The sequence below is a fragment of the Plectropomus leopardus genome, chromosome 2 (assembly GCF_008729295.1).
Source record: "Plectropomus leopardus isolate mb chromosome 2, YSFRI_Pleo_2.0, whole genome shotgun sequence".
Lineage (NCBI taxonomy): Eukaryota > Metazoa > Chordata > Actinopteri > Perciformes > Serranidae > Plectropomus > Plectropomus leopardus.
In genome coordinates this window covers 39876681-39896211 of record NC_056464.1, presented here as the reverse complement: position 1 = coordinate 39896211, position 19531 = coordinate 39876681, and the positions used below count along the sequence as shown (strand labels likewise).

Below are 19531 nucleotides of genomic sequence, written 5' to 3'. Positions count from 1 at the left end.
ATAAAAGTTAAAAAAATATATATATTAATGAATAATATTTTCATAGCCTGATTTTGAAAAGTGCATTTTGTGTGCAGAGTGATATGAGTGTGAGTATTAAACACTGCACACACAAAAAAAAATGTATAAAAAAAAACCAATATTGCTGTTAATCATTGACATATCCCGGGCTGTGATAATAAAAAATGAAAAACAAAATCTACCCAGCATGTAGTATATTGAAAATTATTTATTTATATACCAGCCCTCAGTGTCCTGAAATCATAAAAATGTCCTATGTATCTGTCTATCTATCTATTGCTCTCTCCATCTATAGCAAAAAGCACAAAAAACTGGGTCCAAAGGGTTAAATGCTTTGAACATTCGGGTAAATTACACTTTGTCTATAATACCAAATAAAAAAAAAACAAAATAAAAAAAAGCATTTAAATTTATAAATAACATGTATTGAAATAAACAAATAAATAAACAAACCCGGGGGATTCATAGCTGCTCCGTGTGGAAGCGGACCTTTTCTTCGCTGCTGTTGCTCCGGCCGGACCGGGTTGGGCGCCGGACAGATTCCGTTGACATTGCTGAGGAGGAGGAGCGGAGGAAGCAGCGGCTGTTACCAAACTGAAGGTTTCTGTGCGCGGAGCCGCGGTGAAGTGGCAGCCCGCTTCTCGGCCGTGATTTTGGGGGAACCACAGACACAGCCATGTATCGGCGGCCGCTGCAGTCCGCCGTCAGAAGCATCTTTAACGGGAGCGCGTCCAGAGCCGCCGCCGCCGGAAAGGTAACGACACGGCGGCTAACGTTAGCTCCGCGGCTAACGGGATTTAAGTTCACTTTAACCGACAAAAACAACAAAAAAAACCCTGTTACTGTAAACGTGACTGAACGTTATGTGGCATAAAACACACATAAAGGCCGGAAATCTTAGTGACAATAAGAAGAAGAAGCAAAGAAACGTGTGTGTTTGTGTTTGTTTGTTGGTTAATCACAAACCAGCAGCAGCGCTCACAGGAGTTAGCTTCACCTTAAACAGATTAACTGGTTCCCAGTGAGCACTGACAGCTGGTTTGTGCCGGTGAACTTCACCGTGCCGGTTATCTAACGTCACTGACGGTACCGGACACGGAGACACTCTCCGGTCTGTGATGGAAACATCACGTCCGCTGACCTACTTTTACTGACACACTGAACAAAACCAACAGTTTCACACAGAAACCTGTTTAATTTGGGCATTTTCTTTTGCTTAAGAGGCGAAAACAACACATTTCAGCAATTTAAAATGTATAAAACTCACATTGTTTAACAAATTTCACCATAAAGCCTGCTTGGGCTTTTCCTTCTCTTTTTTCAGAGGATGAAAAAGAAAAATCATCATGAAACCTCTCATTGTTTTTTTCTGTTGTAAAGATTTAAACAACAGATTCTGGTCATAACAAACATTTTAAACACATTGTTTAACAAAAGTCACCATAAAACCTGTTTGAGCTTGTCTTTTGTTATTGGATAAAACAGCTAATTCCCATAATAAAAATCAAATATAAGTCATTTTAAACATTTTAAACTCTCTATGTGTTACAAAGTCATCATTAATGCATAGAAACATGCTATATTTTGGTTTTCCGATCTCCCTTTTTAATGCTTAAACAACAAAATAATGCAATTAAAAAATCACAGTGTTTAAGAAAAACACTGTGAACACTGAAATGAGTAGAAACCCACAATATTTGAATCACTATTTTTTTTTTTTTTTTTGAATAAAAATCAAATTCTGATCATTTAACACATTTAAAACTCACATTTTTAACAAAGACCAGAATAAAACCATTGTGGGCCTTTCATTTTTTTAGGATAAAGAAGCAAATGTTAACAATAAACAACGAATTTTAGTAATTTAAAACAACTTAAACTTACATTGTTTCACAAAGTTTACCATAAAACCTATTTGGGCTTCCCCCTCTCTTGTTTAGAGGATAACACAGCAAAGTTTGATAATAAACAACAGATTTCAGTAGATTTAAACAAATTTAAGTTGTTTATTTCTAACAAAGTTGACAGTAATACATAGAAAGCTGCTGTATGTGATATCGTGTGTCTGATCGTCCCTCCTGTATGTCTTCTCTGCGTCCAGGTGTCAAATCAAGAAGCCTGTCTTGCCAGAGCTTTAGTATCTTGTCAGCTGGCCAGAGTCTCCTCACCCTCTGTAACACCATGTCGGACACTGCACATCAGCACGCAGGTAACATCACACACACACACACACACACAGAAATGTAGATGTAGGGATTTCTGAATTAAATTAAACATTTATTTTTCTGTACATGCAGATATTCCCTAAGTTTGCAGGTATGAATGTGACTCAGCCGTTATCAGTTAACAAAGTAGCGTCGAATATTTCCTTATTTCTTCGGCCATTTGGTCTTTTTTTTCACAGCAGATCGAACACAAAATAAGAACTTGGGTGTGAGTTGTTGACTTTCAGGTCTGATGATGATCCGTATTGAGCGAAATATCCGCAGGACGGGATCATGGGCGGTTCAGGTGTGATGTTTTGACCATGTGTTATGCGCACGACCTGCAAGGTTTAAAAAGCAGCTAGTAGCAGTGAAGGGTTAACTCAGTGAAGAAAATCTCCTCTAACTTGGAAAACAGTGAGATTTGGGAGCTTCTCACCCTCCGAGCAGAGGATGAGCTCAGACGCCATATAACAGAGACTTCACTGTGACGGACAAGTTATGCCGTTGTTATTGTTCATAAAGCCATCGTGTTTGTCACGTGTCACACAAGAGCAGAATTATTCAACCTGCTCTGCTCAGGGGCCACAAAAACACGGCAGACCAGGGGCCAGTCGCGGCTGCCACATACGAGGTTCTAGGATTTTAGGATATTTCCAGGATTTTAGCACATTTTTAAGACTTCAGAACAGTTCTTGGTTTTGAGGACATTTCTAGGACTTTGGGACATTTCTCAGATTTTAGGACATTTCCACGATTTTTGCACATTTCTAAGATTTCAAGACATTTCTAGGACTTTGGGACATTTCTAGCATTTTAAGACATTTCCAGGATTTCAGGTCAGTTCTAGGATTTTCGCACGTTTCTAGGATTTCAGGACATTTCCAGGATTTTCTCACATTTCAAGGATTTTAGGATATTTCCAGGATTTTGGGACTCTTCAAGGATTTAAGCATGGTTCTAGGATTTTAAACATTTCTAGGATTTTGGGACATTTCTGGTATTTGTGGACATTTTTAGGGATTTTAGGACTCCTCTGGGATTTTAGGGAATTTCCAGGTTTTTAGGAAGTTTCCAGGATTTTGGGGAATTTTGAGGGTTGTAGCACGTTTCTAGGATTCCAAGACATTTCTAGGATTTGGGGCATCCAGTGGATCAGTGGATAGAGCAGGAGCCCCATGTATGAAGGCAGTGTCCTTGCCGCTACGGCCGTGGAGTCGAGTCCAGCTCACGGCCCTTTGCTGCATGTTGTCCCCTCTCTCTCTCCCCATTTAACGCTGTTACTCTGTCCTATCCAATAAAGGCAAAAATGCAAAAAAAATTCTAGGATTTCTAGGAAAACATTTCTAGGATTTTAGAAAATTTCTAAAATTTCTGGACAGTCTCAGGATTTTAGGACAAAAGTTTCAGTGGAGGATGCCCCACACCGCCCTACGGGGATCCTCCACTGGCACTTTTTTTGATCAACAAGCTCTATTTTGAAGCTGTTTTATGCTCTCTGACACCTAATGGATACTAAAAGTACAAAAACAATTCTCAGTGTCAATCATTTTATTTTTATTGTGAATTAGAAAATGGTTTGGTGGGCCACCCGACACCCTACTTGGGGCCAGATTTGGCCCATGGACCGAAAGTTGAGTATCACTGCACTAGAGGCAGACGCTGTTGTGTTAAATGTCATTCTGTCACGCCTGTTATGATTCCACGATGCTGGCATGTTGTCTAAAATCACACTGGAGCTGCATGATGCCACTGTCGTTTGGTGCTGTGTAAAAATGCAAAGGACTTTGTAGCGGCTTCATAGCGCCATCTGTGTGTCAAAAGGGCTAGTCTCTATATTAAAAGAGAGTAACAAATAGTCAGATATTCTTATTGAATAACCAAATCTAATTCTGAGTCGGGTACAGCGCTAGAAAACTGTTGATGCAAAGCAGCAGGAAACGTTGGGTTTGCATCAGGGGCAAATAAAATACAGAAACAGTAAAATAAGGCTGTTTTCTGGCCACGAAGATTCACCTGCAAGTCACAAAAGCACCGCAGTCACGCATATGTGGAGCAGCTCAGCGCGTGATTTATCAGCTCAGAACGAGACGTGGCTGCGGTTTGTCTCGGGTTTGCTCCGCTCGGCCCCGCTACCAAACAGGACCACAGCAGATTATCTGTGTCTGATATTTATGTTGATGAACCGAGGTCACGGTGGCAGTAATAAAACTGTCAGGCCGCGAAGACAACATGCAGCTCAGAATAGGTCAGTATCGTAATTTACTCAGCAGCTGCGCTCGCCCAGTAAAGGCCATGTTCCCCAGGTGTGTGTCGTCATACGGAGGGTTGTGTGCTTGCGTGTGAGTGAGGCTGTATGATGGCTGATGATATAATGAGGGTCACGCAGTATTTGTACTGCATGAATATCTGATCTGTGAAAGGAGTACTTTCTAAGCTGTGTCATCTCTGTCAACGCTGTTTTCACTCCCTTCATCTTTGTTTGACTTCACCTTGTTTTTTCACTTTTCTCCTTCAAATAAAACCCTTTATCTCTTTATCTCATGCACTTTATCCCTCATCTTTCCCTCACTCCGTCACTCTTCCTCCTTTCTTCTTCTGTTTCCTCTAACTTGTGTTCTTCCTGTCAGCGCTTCTTTCATGCTGTTTTTCATCCTCCAGGGTTTGTACGGTCATGAAAAAATTGAAGCTGTGGAGTTTGCAATTTTCAGGCCTAGATGAGTTTTGGAAAACTAAGTATACCCTGAAAGTTTTGGAAAAGTCATGAAATTTTGTCTCTGTATAATAACACATTATGCGTTCAAGGACTGTCCGGAATTTGAAAATCCAACGATAACTTTTGTTTTTACATTTGCTGACTGATATATAGTATCGTTTTTGGTGATTTTTAAAGAAAACATGCCCTCCTAATCCATGGCATGTTTTCTTTAAAAAATTATCAAAAATTAAAAGGAGAAAAAAAAGAAAAAAAGCCAGATTTTTTCTCTAAAAATTGCATTTTCATGAGACATAGTCATGAAAAAGAACTGAAAATGAGTATCAGTAGTTGTTTCAGAGAATGTATGAATTTTATAATTTGCCTTAAAGTAGTGGAAAAGTGGTGGAAATTTGTCTGTAAAAATGTTTGTACTGTGATCCTCCTCTCACTGCTTCTCCATGTCTGACCCGCAGCTCTGCAGCGTGAAGGAGACGCCTCAGCACTCAGAGGAAGAAGTCGGCGCTTTCACGAAGCTCATTGAGGCCATGGGCTTCACCGGACCTCTGAAATACAACAAATGGGTGAGTAATGGGAGTAATGGGCGATCATATACAGAAAGTTTTTTTTTCAAAGTCAAGTAAAAAAAAATTTAAAAAATGAATAATTAAAAATAGCTCCCTGAGCTTTTACAGAGCAAAAATTCATCCCATGCTGACACTTTCTCTGTACTTTTTAATTCATTAACGTAAGCCGGCATCATTAAAATAAAACACCAATACAGATAATCAGCAACATCCCAAATATCTGCCCTGATAGTTGGCCAGGCCGGTGAGGAAAAATGAAATATGGAAGTAAAAAAGGAAAAATGACCACAAAATCAAGAGAAAATGACAAAATAAGCAGTCTCAGCAAGTCTACAGTATCCTCCAGCAGGTCGCTCTGCTTCTGAAACTCTGCGCTCTTATTTCATTAAAGCAGTCCGTAAAGCAGTCTGTATGGAAAACATGTATATTTTTATTTGCTGAACAATGGTAGCCTTGCATTTTTAGGATTATCTGTACATCAGCTTTTCTGTGTCACAGCCAGAACCTCAAGCTTTAAACAGACACATCAGTGTTGCCGTACATCCAAAGCTTTGAATCTTATACTTTAAGAGTTTAAAGGCTTTGAAACAAGAAGCAGAGGAGAGACAGATAATAAAAAACACAAGTGTGACGTAACAATTACAGCCTAGTACCTGCTATTTATAGAAAAATAACTCATTTAATAAGTTATTAATAACAAACAACAGGTGTGAGTTCACCACCTTTAGGCAGATAAGTGAAATGAATGTTTGCAAATGTACAGAGCGCTGCTGTCACTCAGGTTTTTTTCTGTGTTTAGAGGACAGTTATATGACTCCTGTGTGTGTGTGTGTGTGTGTGTGTGTGTGTGTGTGTGTGTATGTATGTGTGTGTATGTGTGTGTGTGTGTGTGTGTATGTGTATGTGTGTGGTTGTCAGAGGACAGAGGAGCTTCAACCTCCCAGCAGGGAGCTTAAATTATGAGCTGTCCGCCAGAGATATTCTTCACAGCATGTGAACACATACACACAGACCCAAACACACCCTCACAGCTGCGCACACAGACACACACACACACACACACACACACACACACACACACACACACACACACACACACACACACACACACACACACACACACACTGCTTTTATATGCAGTCAGATTATCACTCTGATAGGACATGCACTAGATGCTGGGGTTTTTTGGGAGAGGGGGGGGGTTACTCGCATTTTATTGAAAGCAAGGTAGAAGCATCAGACTTTCCTCAAACTAAAATTAATTAAATAACAATACAGGTTTCCAATGGTCATGAAAAACTGGAAAAAGTCATGGAATTTACAATAAGCAATTTCCAGGCCTGGAAAGTTTTGAGTTGAGTTCAGTGGTTTTCAGGAAGGGAATTATTTTGTCAAGCGAGTCTTTATTGTGTGATGTTAAGATGCATTTCAGAAGCTGTTTGACCCTTTGAAAGCAAGCAAATTGACTTGATTTCTTTTGAAAACATGGGGAAAAAAGGCAGTGACCCACTTGGCAAGAAATGTCTCACAAACGGCAAGAAATTAATTAGTTAAAAATTAGTTTTTAAAAAAGAGGGGAGGATTATTAGAAAATTACCCCCCAAAACAGGTGATTTATGATTTTATATAAATAATTATGTTACAGATAAAAGAAATATACTTTGTACTTAATATATACTCTTTATAATACTTTATATAATATAATACTACACTTTTTAAAGTAGTTTTTGGCTTATTCTTAGGTGATGCTTTTTAAATTTTATACTTTTTTTGTGAATATGTCAAACCAATTTCTGCAGGTTACGAAGGGTTACTTTAGATGAATTTTATTTATTTGCCTGTATTTTGTGGCGATTGTGAGCCTCCGCAGTCCTTTACAAGCGCTGTAATTATGGAACAACATGCACTCTGTGTTACGTCATTTATTAACAATTAACTGACTACTGATTGTTAACACATCCAACAATATCAGGGAAATAGTTTGAAATGTGCGCTGGCAAGATGTTGATAAAGTCCTAATAGTTGTGTTAACGTTGTTTTGGTTTTTGGTAACTGACATCACACCCTTGTAGTGAGTGTGTTTTCTGAGAATGTGCCCATCAGTAAAGATCTGCAGCCACGGTCGGGCTGGTTCTGTGGGAGGTTTTGGATCCGAACAGTCAGAGAGGTGGCGTATGTGCAGAGGAATGTGTGCTGTTGTGCCATCTAGCAAAGTGCCGGGGCTTCTCGCCGGCTTGGCAGCGTTTGGCGTGTGAGCACTTACACACCTCTGATCTCATGTCCTTTTCTGCTCAGAGGGCTTTGCTGCCTTCTGTGTTCTTGTTTTCTCCGTTCAGTTCCTCCAGTTAGATGTGTGTGTTTGTGGCAGCCCACGAAAAAAAACTACAGCTATCAGCATCATGGATGTAATCAAATTCTGGAAATAGCTTTTCTTTTTTTTTGTAAAGCACCTAGAAAGGTGCTATAGAAAACATTAGGATAAACATTTTAGTTTAGTTTTTACCACAATTAAAAACTTCATAAAATCCACATGTCCATCATTTCCTTTTTATTTATTTTTTTAATCAGTACTATTTTATTTAACCTTGTGAGACCTGGGCAAAATTGATTTATTTTATTCAAAAACATGGGAAGAAAGTAAAGAGCAACAAACTAAGAAATGACCCGGAGGTTAGCAAGAAATCTGTGAAAAGTACAAGAGTAGTACCTCAAAATTTGAAATAATGTATTATTAAATAATATTTCTTAAAAGCTGAAGAATACGTATTAAATTTGTTGATGATGGTACTGACTTTTTCCCCCTTTTGTCTCCACAGAAAATCAAGATTGCTGCCTTGCGTATGTACACGTGCTGCGTCGAGAGAATCAATTACGACGACTTCTTTGAGAGTAAGTGTAGAGCAGCTGAGAGACGCTCCGACAGCCAATCAGGAACAGATACACTCGTAAACAAATCATTAAACAGAGAAAGTGGTTTGCTTTGAGACAAACACTGGTGTCAGATAAGGGCGTTCATGTTTTTAGTCAGAAGCCCCTCCAGGACGAGCAGTGTCAGAAAAATTGTGATTGTTTTTTAAACGTGAAATGTCTTTATTCAGTGTTTTTCCTGGTTAAATCAGCTGGTTGGACAGAAAACGATATTTGTGATTAATTTAGCTTCCTGTTAAAACTTCCTCAACAATGAACACTCAAGAAATTCTCACCAGGAGAAGCTACAGCTGGCTGCAGTCTGCAAGCCTCACCACTAGACACCACTAAAGTCCTCTAAATCTGGCACGCTGGACCTTTAATGGTCTTATAGTTGCAGCTTAGAAATACTGTAAAAGATGAAAAAACAAACAAATAAACATGTGAGTAACTTTGGTTATCGCTGTGTGTGTGTTTCAGAGTGTTCCCTCCCCGACACACTCAACTCTTGGTTCTTGGTAGCGCAGCTGCATGTGTGGTGAGTTTGACACACACACACACACACACACGCACACACACACACACACACATATATATTTGGTGTTTTTTGTTCCTTACTGTCAATCTCCTGATCCTCAGTGGAAGCTGCAGGCGGGTCTTTCTGCTTAGGAGTTTTATTTGCTCTCGCCATGAGCTGAGGCACTGAAATAGCAAATATATTAGTGATATATTGGCAGGCTGTTGGCAGCTATAGGAGAAGTAGGCCGACTCAAAAGTTTTTAATTCCTGAGTAAAATGATTAATAGCACAGAAGTTTGACAGAAGCTGAAGTCAGAGTCCTGCAGTCAGGAGAGGTTGGACTATTATCAGCACAATGTGCTTATATTTACCTAAAGTTTGTTTAAGATGGAGCTTTTCATTTTTATATAATGCATAAAATAAAATGCATTGTATCAGCAGCTGATGGCATTCTGTCCACAGAGACACAGTCAGATAACTTTTGTTTTGAAAGGAAGCAAGGAAGTTGAGTTAAAACAAACATCTTTGAATTTCCTCGTCTCTGTGACAGAGACTTTAAACTGCAGTATAAAGAGGTACAGAGTCAGTATAATCATTCAGTTCATCAGCAGTCTATTCCTGCTGACAAACGCGCACGTCACGTGTATAAAAAACGGCAAGCCAACCGTTTCTTCAGATGTTCTGCAGCTGACACGCAGCTCAGACGCGCCTGACAGGCGCTGCTCGGGCGAGCAGTGTGCACGCTCTAACCTGATAACATGGGCGGCGAAACAAAAACAACACGCTTAGCTCTGCTCATGCTCTCATGCTTTCATGGCGCGTGCTGTGTGAAACGGTGTGCAACGCGTCGATGCATGTTACCTGAAAAGACGTATTTAAGTATTCGATTAAGCCAACGCGTCGCGCCTGCCCATATATATATATATATATATATATATATATTATATATATATATATATATATATATATATATATATATATATATATATATATATATGCGTACACATACATACCTAGCTGCATACAAATATACACACATGCCAGTTTGTACAAGTGGAGGATGTTTTGTTGATGCATATTGACATTGATGGACATATTTCACACCTGTGATTCAGTGCGTGTTGTCATTACATGGTCTGCACACATCAAACTTGATATTATCCATAAGTTTATTAAGATCCATGTTGGAACTGCAGAAATCTGTCAGTCTGCAGGAGGCTTTATTTGTTAACACCGATCCTCAGACTCTGTCACTTTGTGTTTCCTCCTCTTCTGTCGCTGTCAGGATGTGTTTGGTGCGGATGCGTCAGGAGGGCAGAGAAGGGAAGTACATGTGCCGTTACATTGTCCACTCGATGTGGGAGGATGTCGAGCAGAGGAGCAAAATCATGGGGGTAGGTTCTCTCTCTCTGTGTGTGTGTGTGTGTGTGTTGTGTGTGTGTGTGTGTGTGTGTGTGTGTGTGTGTGTGTGTGTGTGTGTGTGTGTGTGTGTGTGCGCGTGCGTTCGTGCGTGCGTGCGTACGTGCGCGTGTGCATGCGCTGCCTGGAAATCATCTGGTCATCCAGCAGGATTAAACCCTCAAGATCAAATAACAGCATTTCCTCCATAAACACATACTGTACATGCACTACATCACAGCACACATGCAGCCTGATGCACAGCATGCCTGCCATAACGCACGGGGTTTGTATTTCCTAAACACAGCAGCCTTAACCTGATGTCTGTATACCAGTAATGTCATGTGACAATAGTTCCACTATATGCAGCCTCATAGAAGCACATTTAAAATTGCTAACGGAAACTTTCACCCACAGCGTCGAAAGATAAAACATTGTGACAGAAAGCATTGTTTTGTTCAGTCCATTTTTAGTCTTAAACAACTAAAATCTGTCAGTCTGCATTTAGTCATTTTATATATCGCACGTGGAAAAAGCTGCGATACATTGTGTATATTCTACATAGTATCACTCTCCCCATAGTTTGAATGAAGCGTGTTTTATGAGTTAACGAGGCAATTAAGTCTCGTCATTCTTACGTGACCGTTACCGCCGCACAAAAGCGTCATATACCGTATACCCCGGTGAAATTTCAGGAACCAAAAGGACTGGACAACCGGAAACTAGGCTAAAATATTCCACTCAGGAGCGGATGCTGAGTCAAGTGTGGCAGATTTGATAAACCAGTCCAAGTGTGGTGTTTGACTTAACATCAAAGCAGTTTAAAAAACGTTTAAATCAGCCAAATGAAACCTGAAAACTAACATGAATAAAATCACAAAGATGGACAGCAGTGCTCCTGCAGTCACACACTTCCTTAAAAAAATATGTTACCTGATCCCGACAAAGACGTCTTTATTAATATGATGAAACGCGTCACACTAAAACTTCTGTTAAACACGAGTGTGTTTCTGGTTACTTTCAGTATTTCAGTTCCAGACGCCTGATTGGTTGTAGTGCTGTGCCCCTAAAAACCCACAAATATAAAACAAATGGCTTCCAAACTGCGGCGCCGCTTGACAACAACCGAACGTCATTCTGTTAAATAAATATTCATTATTTTCAAAACATTTCCGCCTCGGGCTGATGCAACAGTGCATTAAGTTTTATTCGTGCCATTGCATGCTACATAGGATGCCGGTTGTGTTTGTTTAAAGTTTTACATCAGCATAATTGTGCCAACAGTTCTCAGGCAGAAAGTGAAGTCAAATCCCCGGAGAGCGACTCTGGCCGCGGTCGCCGTGTCCACAGAGTCGTGCCTCTATTCTTTCTCAGTGGAGCAGCTCCAGGAAGTGTCGCTCATTGACATCACAGGCTGAAATCTTGGCTTTGCTCGCATGTCGCTCTCAGAAAGGCTTTCTCATGCTCAAATTATACTGGAATGAACCCTCAAAGTTCACTGGGGAGAACACACTACACTTACTTTTGTATTTGTGTTTGACTTTTTAAAATTTGATTCTTAAAGAGCTGCAACAAACAAAACTGCTCACAGTCACTCATCAGTCCATGCACTTTTGCACCTGTTAACTTATATTAACCCATTTAATCCCACATTTTCCCAGAAATAAACATACAAATCATTTCTTGTCAGTAACCTTCTGAAATAATCATTATTTTTTAAAATTTTTTCAGGAAAAAGTAGGTGAAAAGTGTTTTTTAGGGTTGGTGGGATTATGTATCATCCATTTATTGACTGAATTAATATCTTCTGTGCAATCATCAAAATTCTTATTCATATATCCCAGCCCAGAGGCCCTAAACGAATCCAGGGTCAGGAGGTCAGGATAACTAGAAAAACACGAAATCCAAATCACTTCGATTTTCTTATAATCAAGGTGGCAGCTAAAAACTAAAAAAAATAAATCTGCATTGTGTGTGATTTTAAGCGAGTGGGACGGTTGACGTGGAGCCAAAGTTCAGCGCGCTTTTCTACATCTGAGGTCTTTAGTTTTGCTCATTTTTGCTTCGTGTGACAGAAAGAGGTCAGAAATGAGAAATTACAGTGTGGTTTGTGAGGTCACTCTTGGTGTGTGTGCATGCATGCATTGGGCGGGGCACGGGGGGGACGTACTTGTGTGTGTGTGTGTGTGTGTGTGTCTGTGTGTGTGTGTGTGTGTGTGTGTCTGTGTGTGCGTGCGTGCGTGTTTTCACAGCTGCACATGTGAACTTCTGTCAGCATGTGTACATACACTTGCATGTATATCCCGATGTGCTGCACAAGGCAGAGAATTAAAAAAAAATGTTTATCAGTTTGAGCCCGGCTCCAGGTCCAGGTCCAGGTCCAGGTGAAACCGTTCTGAAGTCTGGTGGTCCATCTTCAGAGGTTTATGTCAACAAATGAAATGCAAAAGAATATAATCAACAAGGCATGGTAGCTTTATTTGTATAGCACATTTCATTCAAAGGGGAATTCAAAGTTCTTTACACAGCGATAAAATATAAACATATAATAAAAGATACAGATTTACAATAAGAGTAAAGAGAAAAGATATAAAAGGTACAATTAATTACTAAATTACGAAATGATTATGAAGTGCCCCAGATGTCCTGAGGGCCCTCAAAGGTTCATATGTCTCAAGCATGTCAGAGATAAATAATTTGGTGCTGAGCCCCAGAGTGATTAAACAGTCAAACAAAAACCCAAAGAGAAAAATAAAAATTACAATTATATGATAAAAAATAAATAAATGTTGAGCAAATGCAAAAAAACAACTTTTTTTATGGAGAAAAAAAGATTATGTAATTTAAAGGTCCTCACCTCTGACCTTCAAGGACCAGTGACTGTGACTCAGCAGAGTTTAACACTGATTTTATTGGTAAAGTTGTGGTTTTGGATCACTTGTGCATTACAGTGGATGTATGTTTAGGGAACTGATATCTGATTTTGTGTGTGTGTGTCTGTCTGTCTGTCTGTCTGTCTCTACCTCAGCAGCAGCACATGTATTTTTACAGCACACACACACACTCACAGCTCCAGTGATTGGAGTTGCTCTCAGGTTTCATGCTAATTGTGGTCAGCAGCAGTAAAAACATTGGTCATTTTCTCCAGCCTCATAATTACTGCTGCAACCAGCTGAAACTAACCCAAGTCTGCAGCTTCGCTCTCGCTGAGCTCACCGTGTGATGCTGAACCGCTGCTGCGTCTCAGCTCCGCCCTTGAGACGAACTTACAGGAGACTCATTTAATGAAGCTGCTGTGATTCATCAGAAAGAGAATGTGGCTCATCAGTTATTTCCTTTAAACCTCAGTGGCTCAGAAGAAAGAGGTGAAAGAGAGAAAAATGAAATAAGAGGACGGTGTTTGTTGATCCAACATCAATCCAGCAGCAGTTTTACATATTTCTGCTGTGCTCTCTTTGAATTTTCTGTCTCTTTGTATTATCATTTATAGATCGATGCCATCCAAAGAAAGGAAGGAATGAAGGCGATGACGGAGACGTTTTACGCCGCAATATTTGGATACGATGAGGTGAGAGATGCTTTGTTTTGCACACTTAAATAAACGCATCAAAGGGCTGATGTGTTACGGAGCCATGATGGAAAGGCGAGCCCCTTATACGTGGGAGCATCCACGTATGAGGGATTTCTGGGAGATGTAGTCCATAATTTCACAGAGGAATTGTGGATTTAAAACTTTCTCAGAGTTATGTGATGCAATAACAGCTCTTGTAGCTCCTGCTGCATCATGAGGGAGTCAGTTCCTACTGACAAGTACATAGACACAGCATCATGTGACCTCACAGCATCATGTGACCTCACAGCATCATGTGACCTCACAGCATCATGTGACCTCACAGCATCATGTGACCTCACAGCATCATGTGTAGGTGTTGATGGATTATCGGCCTGGTCGATTACCAGGGCCGATATTTGGCATTTTGCTGATTATCTGTGTCAGTGTTTTACTATGATAATCGCTTATACAATTAATTAATAAAAAAGTGTGCATGTCGCTCTCAACCAACAGCAGAGAACGCGGTCTGCAAATCATGCAAAGAAAGTGTCAGCATGGGAGAAACTTTAATTTTGTAAAACCTCAGAGAGCTTTTTTTATTCATTGCTTTCATGTAAATTTTTACTGAAGTTTATACAAAAAAAATTTAAGGAAACATGCTGTTTATGATGTTATGATCAAATTTGCTAAAGGCATTTAAACAAAGTTTGTTACATTTAAAAAATTTTGACAGAAATATTTTCATTGTTTTTGTAAATGCATGTCGATTCCAAATATCAGTTTTCAGTCTCGTGAGGTGCTAATTATTAGTGTCGGGCCTGAAAAAACGATATCAGTCGACCCCCTTCATGTGACCTGCGAAAGCAAAACAAGTGTCTTTATTGCAGTTTCGCCACATATGGCTTTTTCAAAAAAAAAAAAGAAAGTGAATTGACGTGTTTCCATTGTTGTATCCACTATTTCATTTTGCAGAATTCGAGTGTTACTGGACATCCGGCTACTGATAGCAAACATATTAAAAAAGCTATTGTAACATTAGAGGATCAATAGTTAAACAAGTGTGTGTGTGTGTGTGTGTGTGTGTGTGTGTGTGTGTGTGTGCGTCTGCAGGGAATCCTGTCTGATGACTGCGTGCTGGCAGCAGCTCTGTGGAGAAATCTGTTCAACTGTACATGTGAAGACCCCAAACAGCTGGAGCTCATGGTGGAATACGTACGCAAACAGGTGTGTCCAGCTTCTACTCGCTGTGTGTGTGTGTGTGTGTGTTTGTGTTTGTGTTTGTGTGTGTCTGTGTGTGTGTTTGTGTGTGTGTGTGTGTGTGTGTTTGTGTTTGTGTTTGTGTTTGTGTGTGTCTGTGTGTGTGTGTTTGTGTGTTTGTGTGTGTGTGTTGTGTGTGTGTGTGTTTGTGTGTGTGTTTGTGTGTGTGTGTGTGTGTGTGTGTGTGTGTGTGTGTGAAGCGCCCCAATGCTGTAACACGAATCAGATTTCGGCTCTTTTACCACATTACATTCTTCCCTGCCCCTCTGGAACATGAACTGATCAGGTTTGGAGGTGATTAACTAAGACAGTGTGTGAAGTGGAGGTTAAAGGAAACGTCGAGTCACAACTGAATCCGACTTTATGCCAGTGATTTAAAGGAGCTATTTGTAATTTCCAGCCGAATAGGCGGCAATATTTCGCCACAACCGCAATGTCCAGCCATCAGTCATAAATAAAGGCACCTGATATCTGACAGCAGAGGAAGAATACAGCGAAATGAGGCTGCTGTCGTCTGATCTGCAGTGTGCTGTGTGTGTAGTTTCCTTCAGCGCTCACTGAGCTCAGTTTCAGCATCGCTGCAGTAACAAGAAAACGTGGCCGGCTGTAGGCGAGATTTGACTACAGCAGACAGAGTGGGACAAACAACTGCTGCAGTGCATCAGTTATTCCCTCGTTATGATTATGCATTGATGAAATAAGAGGCTGCAGTACAGTTAGACTGGAGCCCGACAGATATGAGGTTTGTGGGACCGATACTGATTTTATAGCGGCAAAATTCTTCGATTACCGATATGGTGACTGATATAGTGAATTTTTGAACTGGAATGAAAATGGATCATTTCTATGTGTTTTGCACAGATGTGATTTTGCAAAAGTACTCAGGAGGCTGCTTTCTTAAACAACTTCTGTTTAACCATTTACTTACTGAACGTCAGACACAAACAAATGTAAAGAATAAATAAACATCGGTCCTGTTTGTGTTCAGCATCAGTCTTCACTGACAGTTCAAATAAAGAATATAAAAATAAAATACGCATCAGTACTGAATGCTCTTTACTGACCACTTAATTAAAGAATAAATATAATTTAATAAATAACTAAATAAACATCAGTGCTGTTCAGCATCAGTCACTCATTTCTAAACCTCCCAGGCATCGTTTTCTGCGTTATTTGGTCTGTAAAAAACAGTTTTGTTATTGCTGCATTTCGGAAAAAATAAATGCCGATGCCGATAAGCTCCGACGTGTCTGTGAAAGGCTCGTATCGTTACACATGCCCAACAGTATGAGTCGTTTTTGTCCGTATTGGTCGGCTAATTTGAGCACAGCGTGTCGAACGTTCTTACTGGGTAGCAGCAGTTAACCCCATACGTCACTGGTTTCACACTCAGATGATTCATAAACATTAATTCTAGCCGTCATAGCCTCATTATCTTAAATTATGATCTAGCTTTGCTTCATGTTAGCTCGGCTAGCTAAAACAAACGAAACGTCTTCACACAAAACGCCGTTTTTAATGCTGTAAAAGAAGACATACCGCTACATTTCGATTTATTTTCCTCCTTTTCTCCGTTTGCTAATTCCTCTTCCCAACACGCAGCTCCTCTCCAGCACGCGGCGCTCGAGCTCACACTTAACACACGTGTGGGAGTGTGTTTGTTACGTACGAGTACGAGAGCACGTCGTCCTCTGACGATAAATGAAGATGAATCCTGGCTGATGTCAGAGCAGATTTTAGTTTTCAGTATCTGGAGATTTTACTACGACTCCACACTGCCCATTTCCTCCTCCCCTCCTCCCCTCCGAGCACTTTTCCTGCACCGCTCACCTCCTCCTCACTCCTCCTCACCTCCTCCTCACCTCCTCCTCACCTCCTCCTCACTCCTCCTCACCTCCTCCTCTCTCCTTTCTGTATATTTTCTTTCCCTCCGTGAGACTGAAAACACACCTGCAGGCCTCCATGTGCTGCCGGGGCCATGTGCTCCACGACCTCCTCTCTCCTGTTTCTTTTCAACTTCACCTCCTTTCATCTCCACGCTGCACGTTTCTGTTTACATCAGCTCCTCGCGCTCCCACTACTTTTAATATCTGTGTCACTCGTCTACCTCCGGCTTTCTCTAACGCTGAGGAGCTCCGGAGAGAACAAGTCGCCGCTGTGTCACACAAACAACAAGTGACGCGCGCACACACACACACACACACACACACACACACACACACACACACACACGTATGCACGCACAGATGCAGGTGTGTCAAAGGTCATGGAGCAGTGTCCAACTCAATCAGTCAGTAAAGTGTGTGTGTGTGTGTGTGTGTGTGTGTGTGTGTGTGTGTGTGTGTGTTGGTTATAAAGTTATGACGTCTCTCATGACTAAAACACACACACACACACACACACACCTGAAGGGAATGTGGACTGGTTTGTCGGGTTAACTGTCACATTAAAACCTGCTGATGACATTAAACATGCCACACACACACACGCACGCACGCACGCACGCACGCACACACACACACACACACACACACACACACACACACACAGGACAAACTCTTCATTGATTAGCTTGAAGCCACCTGAAAATATCACCGTCAGTGAACGTCATATTTAGGCCTGACCGACAGCAATCTGAAGCCGTTCTACCAAAATCACCAAATTTGTAAAACTTTGAAAAAATTACGTAAAAGAGAATAACCTTGAAGTGTGAAAAAAAAAATCAAACCTTTTTTTGTAACATAATTTTAAATATATATTTAAAATAAATACAGTTTTCTGGACATTTTTTCCTTTTTTTGAATATCTTTTAATCTCCTAACAGCTCATTTTCTCGTCCCCTCTTTTTTTGTGCAGTTTTCCAAACATGTCTTTGCAGGTTGCTCATCAATGTTTTTTTCCACGTTTTCAAAAGAAATCAAACCACTTTTCTCGGATCTGGGAGGTTTAAACGCACGTGAAAAGCACGGCAGAAATGATGTCGGCTCAGGTCAACACTTAATGCAGCTGGCGGCACTTTTGATGTTTGCAGCACATTTCAGTCATGATTCAAAAACGCTCAAGTTCAGTCAGTGTGACCTTTGACCTCCCACGTGTGCGGTGAACTTGAGTGCATCGTGTGAGGCTCGAGGTGTTGACGTGTGTGGTGTCGTGTGCAGATGCAGTACATCGACGCTCTGGACGGGGAGGACCTGATGCTGACGGGGGAGGTGAAGTGGCGCCCTCTGCTGGAGGAGAACGCACAGAGCATCCTGAAGGTGGCCACGCCCACGTACAACGACACGGGACTGTGAGACGGCGAGACACGCTCCTGTGTCCTCTCATCCAAAGTCCTCCTCTGTCTCCCACTTTACTTTCCCATCTTTCGTCCTCCTTTTTCCCTAAAATCACGTTTCCCTCCCCCTCTCTCTCCTCTGTCTTCTGTCACATACAGATTTTAAATGTCTGTTTCTGTAGTTTTCTCATCCACTCCTTTATTTCTTTTTTTGTCCTCTTGTTTACCCAAAACTCGTCTCCTCCTCGGTCCTCTGGAGGTGCAGTATAGACAGTCAGGGATTATCATTCTCACATCTCGTTCAGCCGCCAGTCAGCGAACCAGCCAGTCAAAAAAACAAAAAAAAAAACAGGAAATGCCATGCATCATCATCCTCCCGTCGGTCCTGAGAGCTTCTGCAGCTTCCTCTCTGCAAACGCTTCAGCTGTTGAGGGAAAAACACCAAGAGAACAAGACACTCTGTATTTATATTTTCTTTTTTCCTCCGTGAACGGCACGCTGTATTTATAAAGTATTTTGTATACCTCCATGTTTACACTCTCCCCCCTGCAGAGGCGTTTTCTGTCACTGCCTCCTCACTGTGCGTTTGATAAAGTTTCACCTTGAACAGGTCCAGTTAGACGCTTTTAGGAAACAAAGGACAGATTTCAGCGGAGCGTCTGTCTGTCTGTCTGTCAGCGGTCTGTAGTGTAACTCCTCTGCTCCCATGATGCTCTCACACCTGAAGGAAGCCGAGCTCTCAAAGACGTCGGCGCTGTATTAAAAACAATGAGATGTTTCTGTTTTTAAAAAAGTGGATTAATAAAAATGTTATCTGGATGTAAAAAAATTGAATATCCACTGATCATTTCTGTTTGTTGTTTTTTTTAAGTTTCTGGTAAATTGTGTCATGTTTTGGTGATTCTTAAAGAAAACATGTTTTCTTCAAAACACACCCAACATTTTTAAAAAGAAAAATCACCAAAATGTTTTCTTTAAAAGGACTAAAACAAAAAAAGCAAGGAGGAAAATCATTAGAATTCTTTTTAAAAACTATTATTTTTCTTGAAATATTGCCAGAAAATTGTAAAAATCACCAAATGTTTTTAAAGAAAAAAAAACAAAAACATCAAATTC

At 40.7% G+C, this 19531-nt stretch overlaps 1 protein-coding gene across 1 annotated transcript; it reads left to right on the top strand.

Moving 5' to 3' along the window:
- The first annotated feature begins 484 nt into the window (after positions 1 to 484).
- Positions 485 to 19244, top strand: LOC121960944 (ubiquinol-cytochrome-c reductase complex assembly factor 1). Its single transcript, XM_042510853.1, has 9 exons — positions 485 to 775; positions 2123 to 2230; positions 5397 to 5504; positions 8324 to 8396; positions 8895 to 8952; positions 10219 to 10327; positions 13822 to 13899; positions 14995 to 15108; positions 18300 to 19244. Exons 1-9 carry the CDS (start codon positions 698 to 700, stop codon positions 18432 to 18434), a joined length of 861 nt encoding a protein of 286 aa, XP_042366787.1. The 5' UTR covers positions 485 to 697; the 3' UTR covers positions 18435 to 19244.
- The last annotated feature ends 287 nt before the right edge of the window (positions 19245 to 19531 follow it).

Excerpts from the sequence above, each read along its gene's own strand:
- LOC121960944 (XM_042510853.1), top strand. The coding sequence starts at position 698 with ATGTATCGGCGGCCGCTGCAGTCCGCCGTCAGAAGCATCTTTAACGGG. Across the intron at positions 8,397-8,894 it reads TTACGACGACTTCTTTGAGA|AGTGTTCCCTCCCCGACACA; the intron begins GTAAGTGTAGAG and ends TGTGTGTTTCAG. Across the intron at positions 8,953-10,218 it reads GTAGCGCAGCTGCATGTGTG|GATGTGTTTGGTGCGGATGC; the intron begins GTGAGTTTGACA and ends TGTCGCTGTCAG.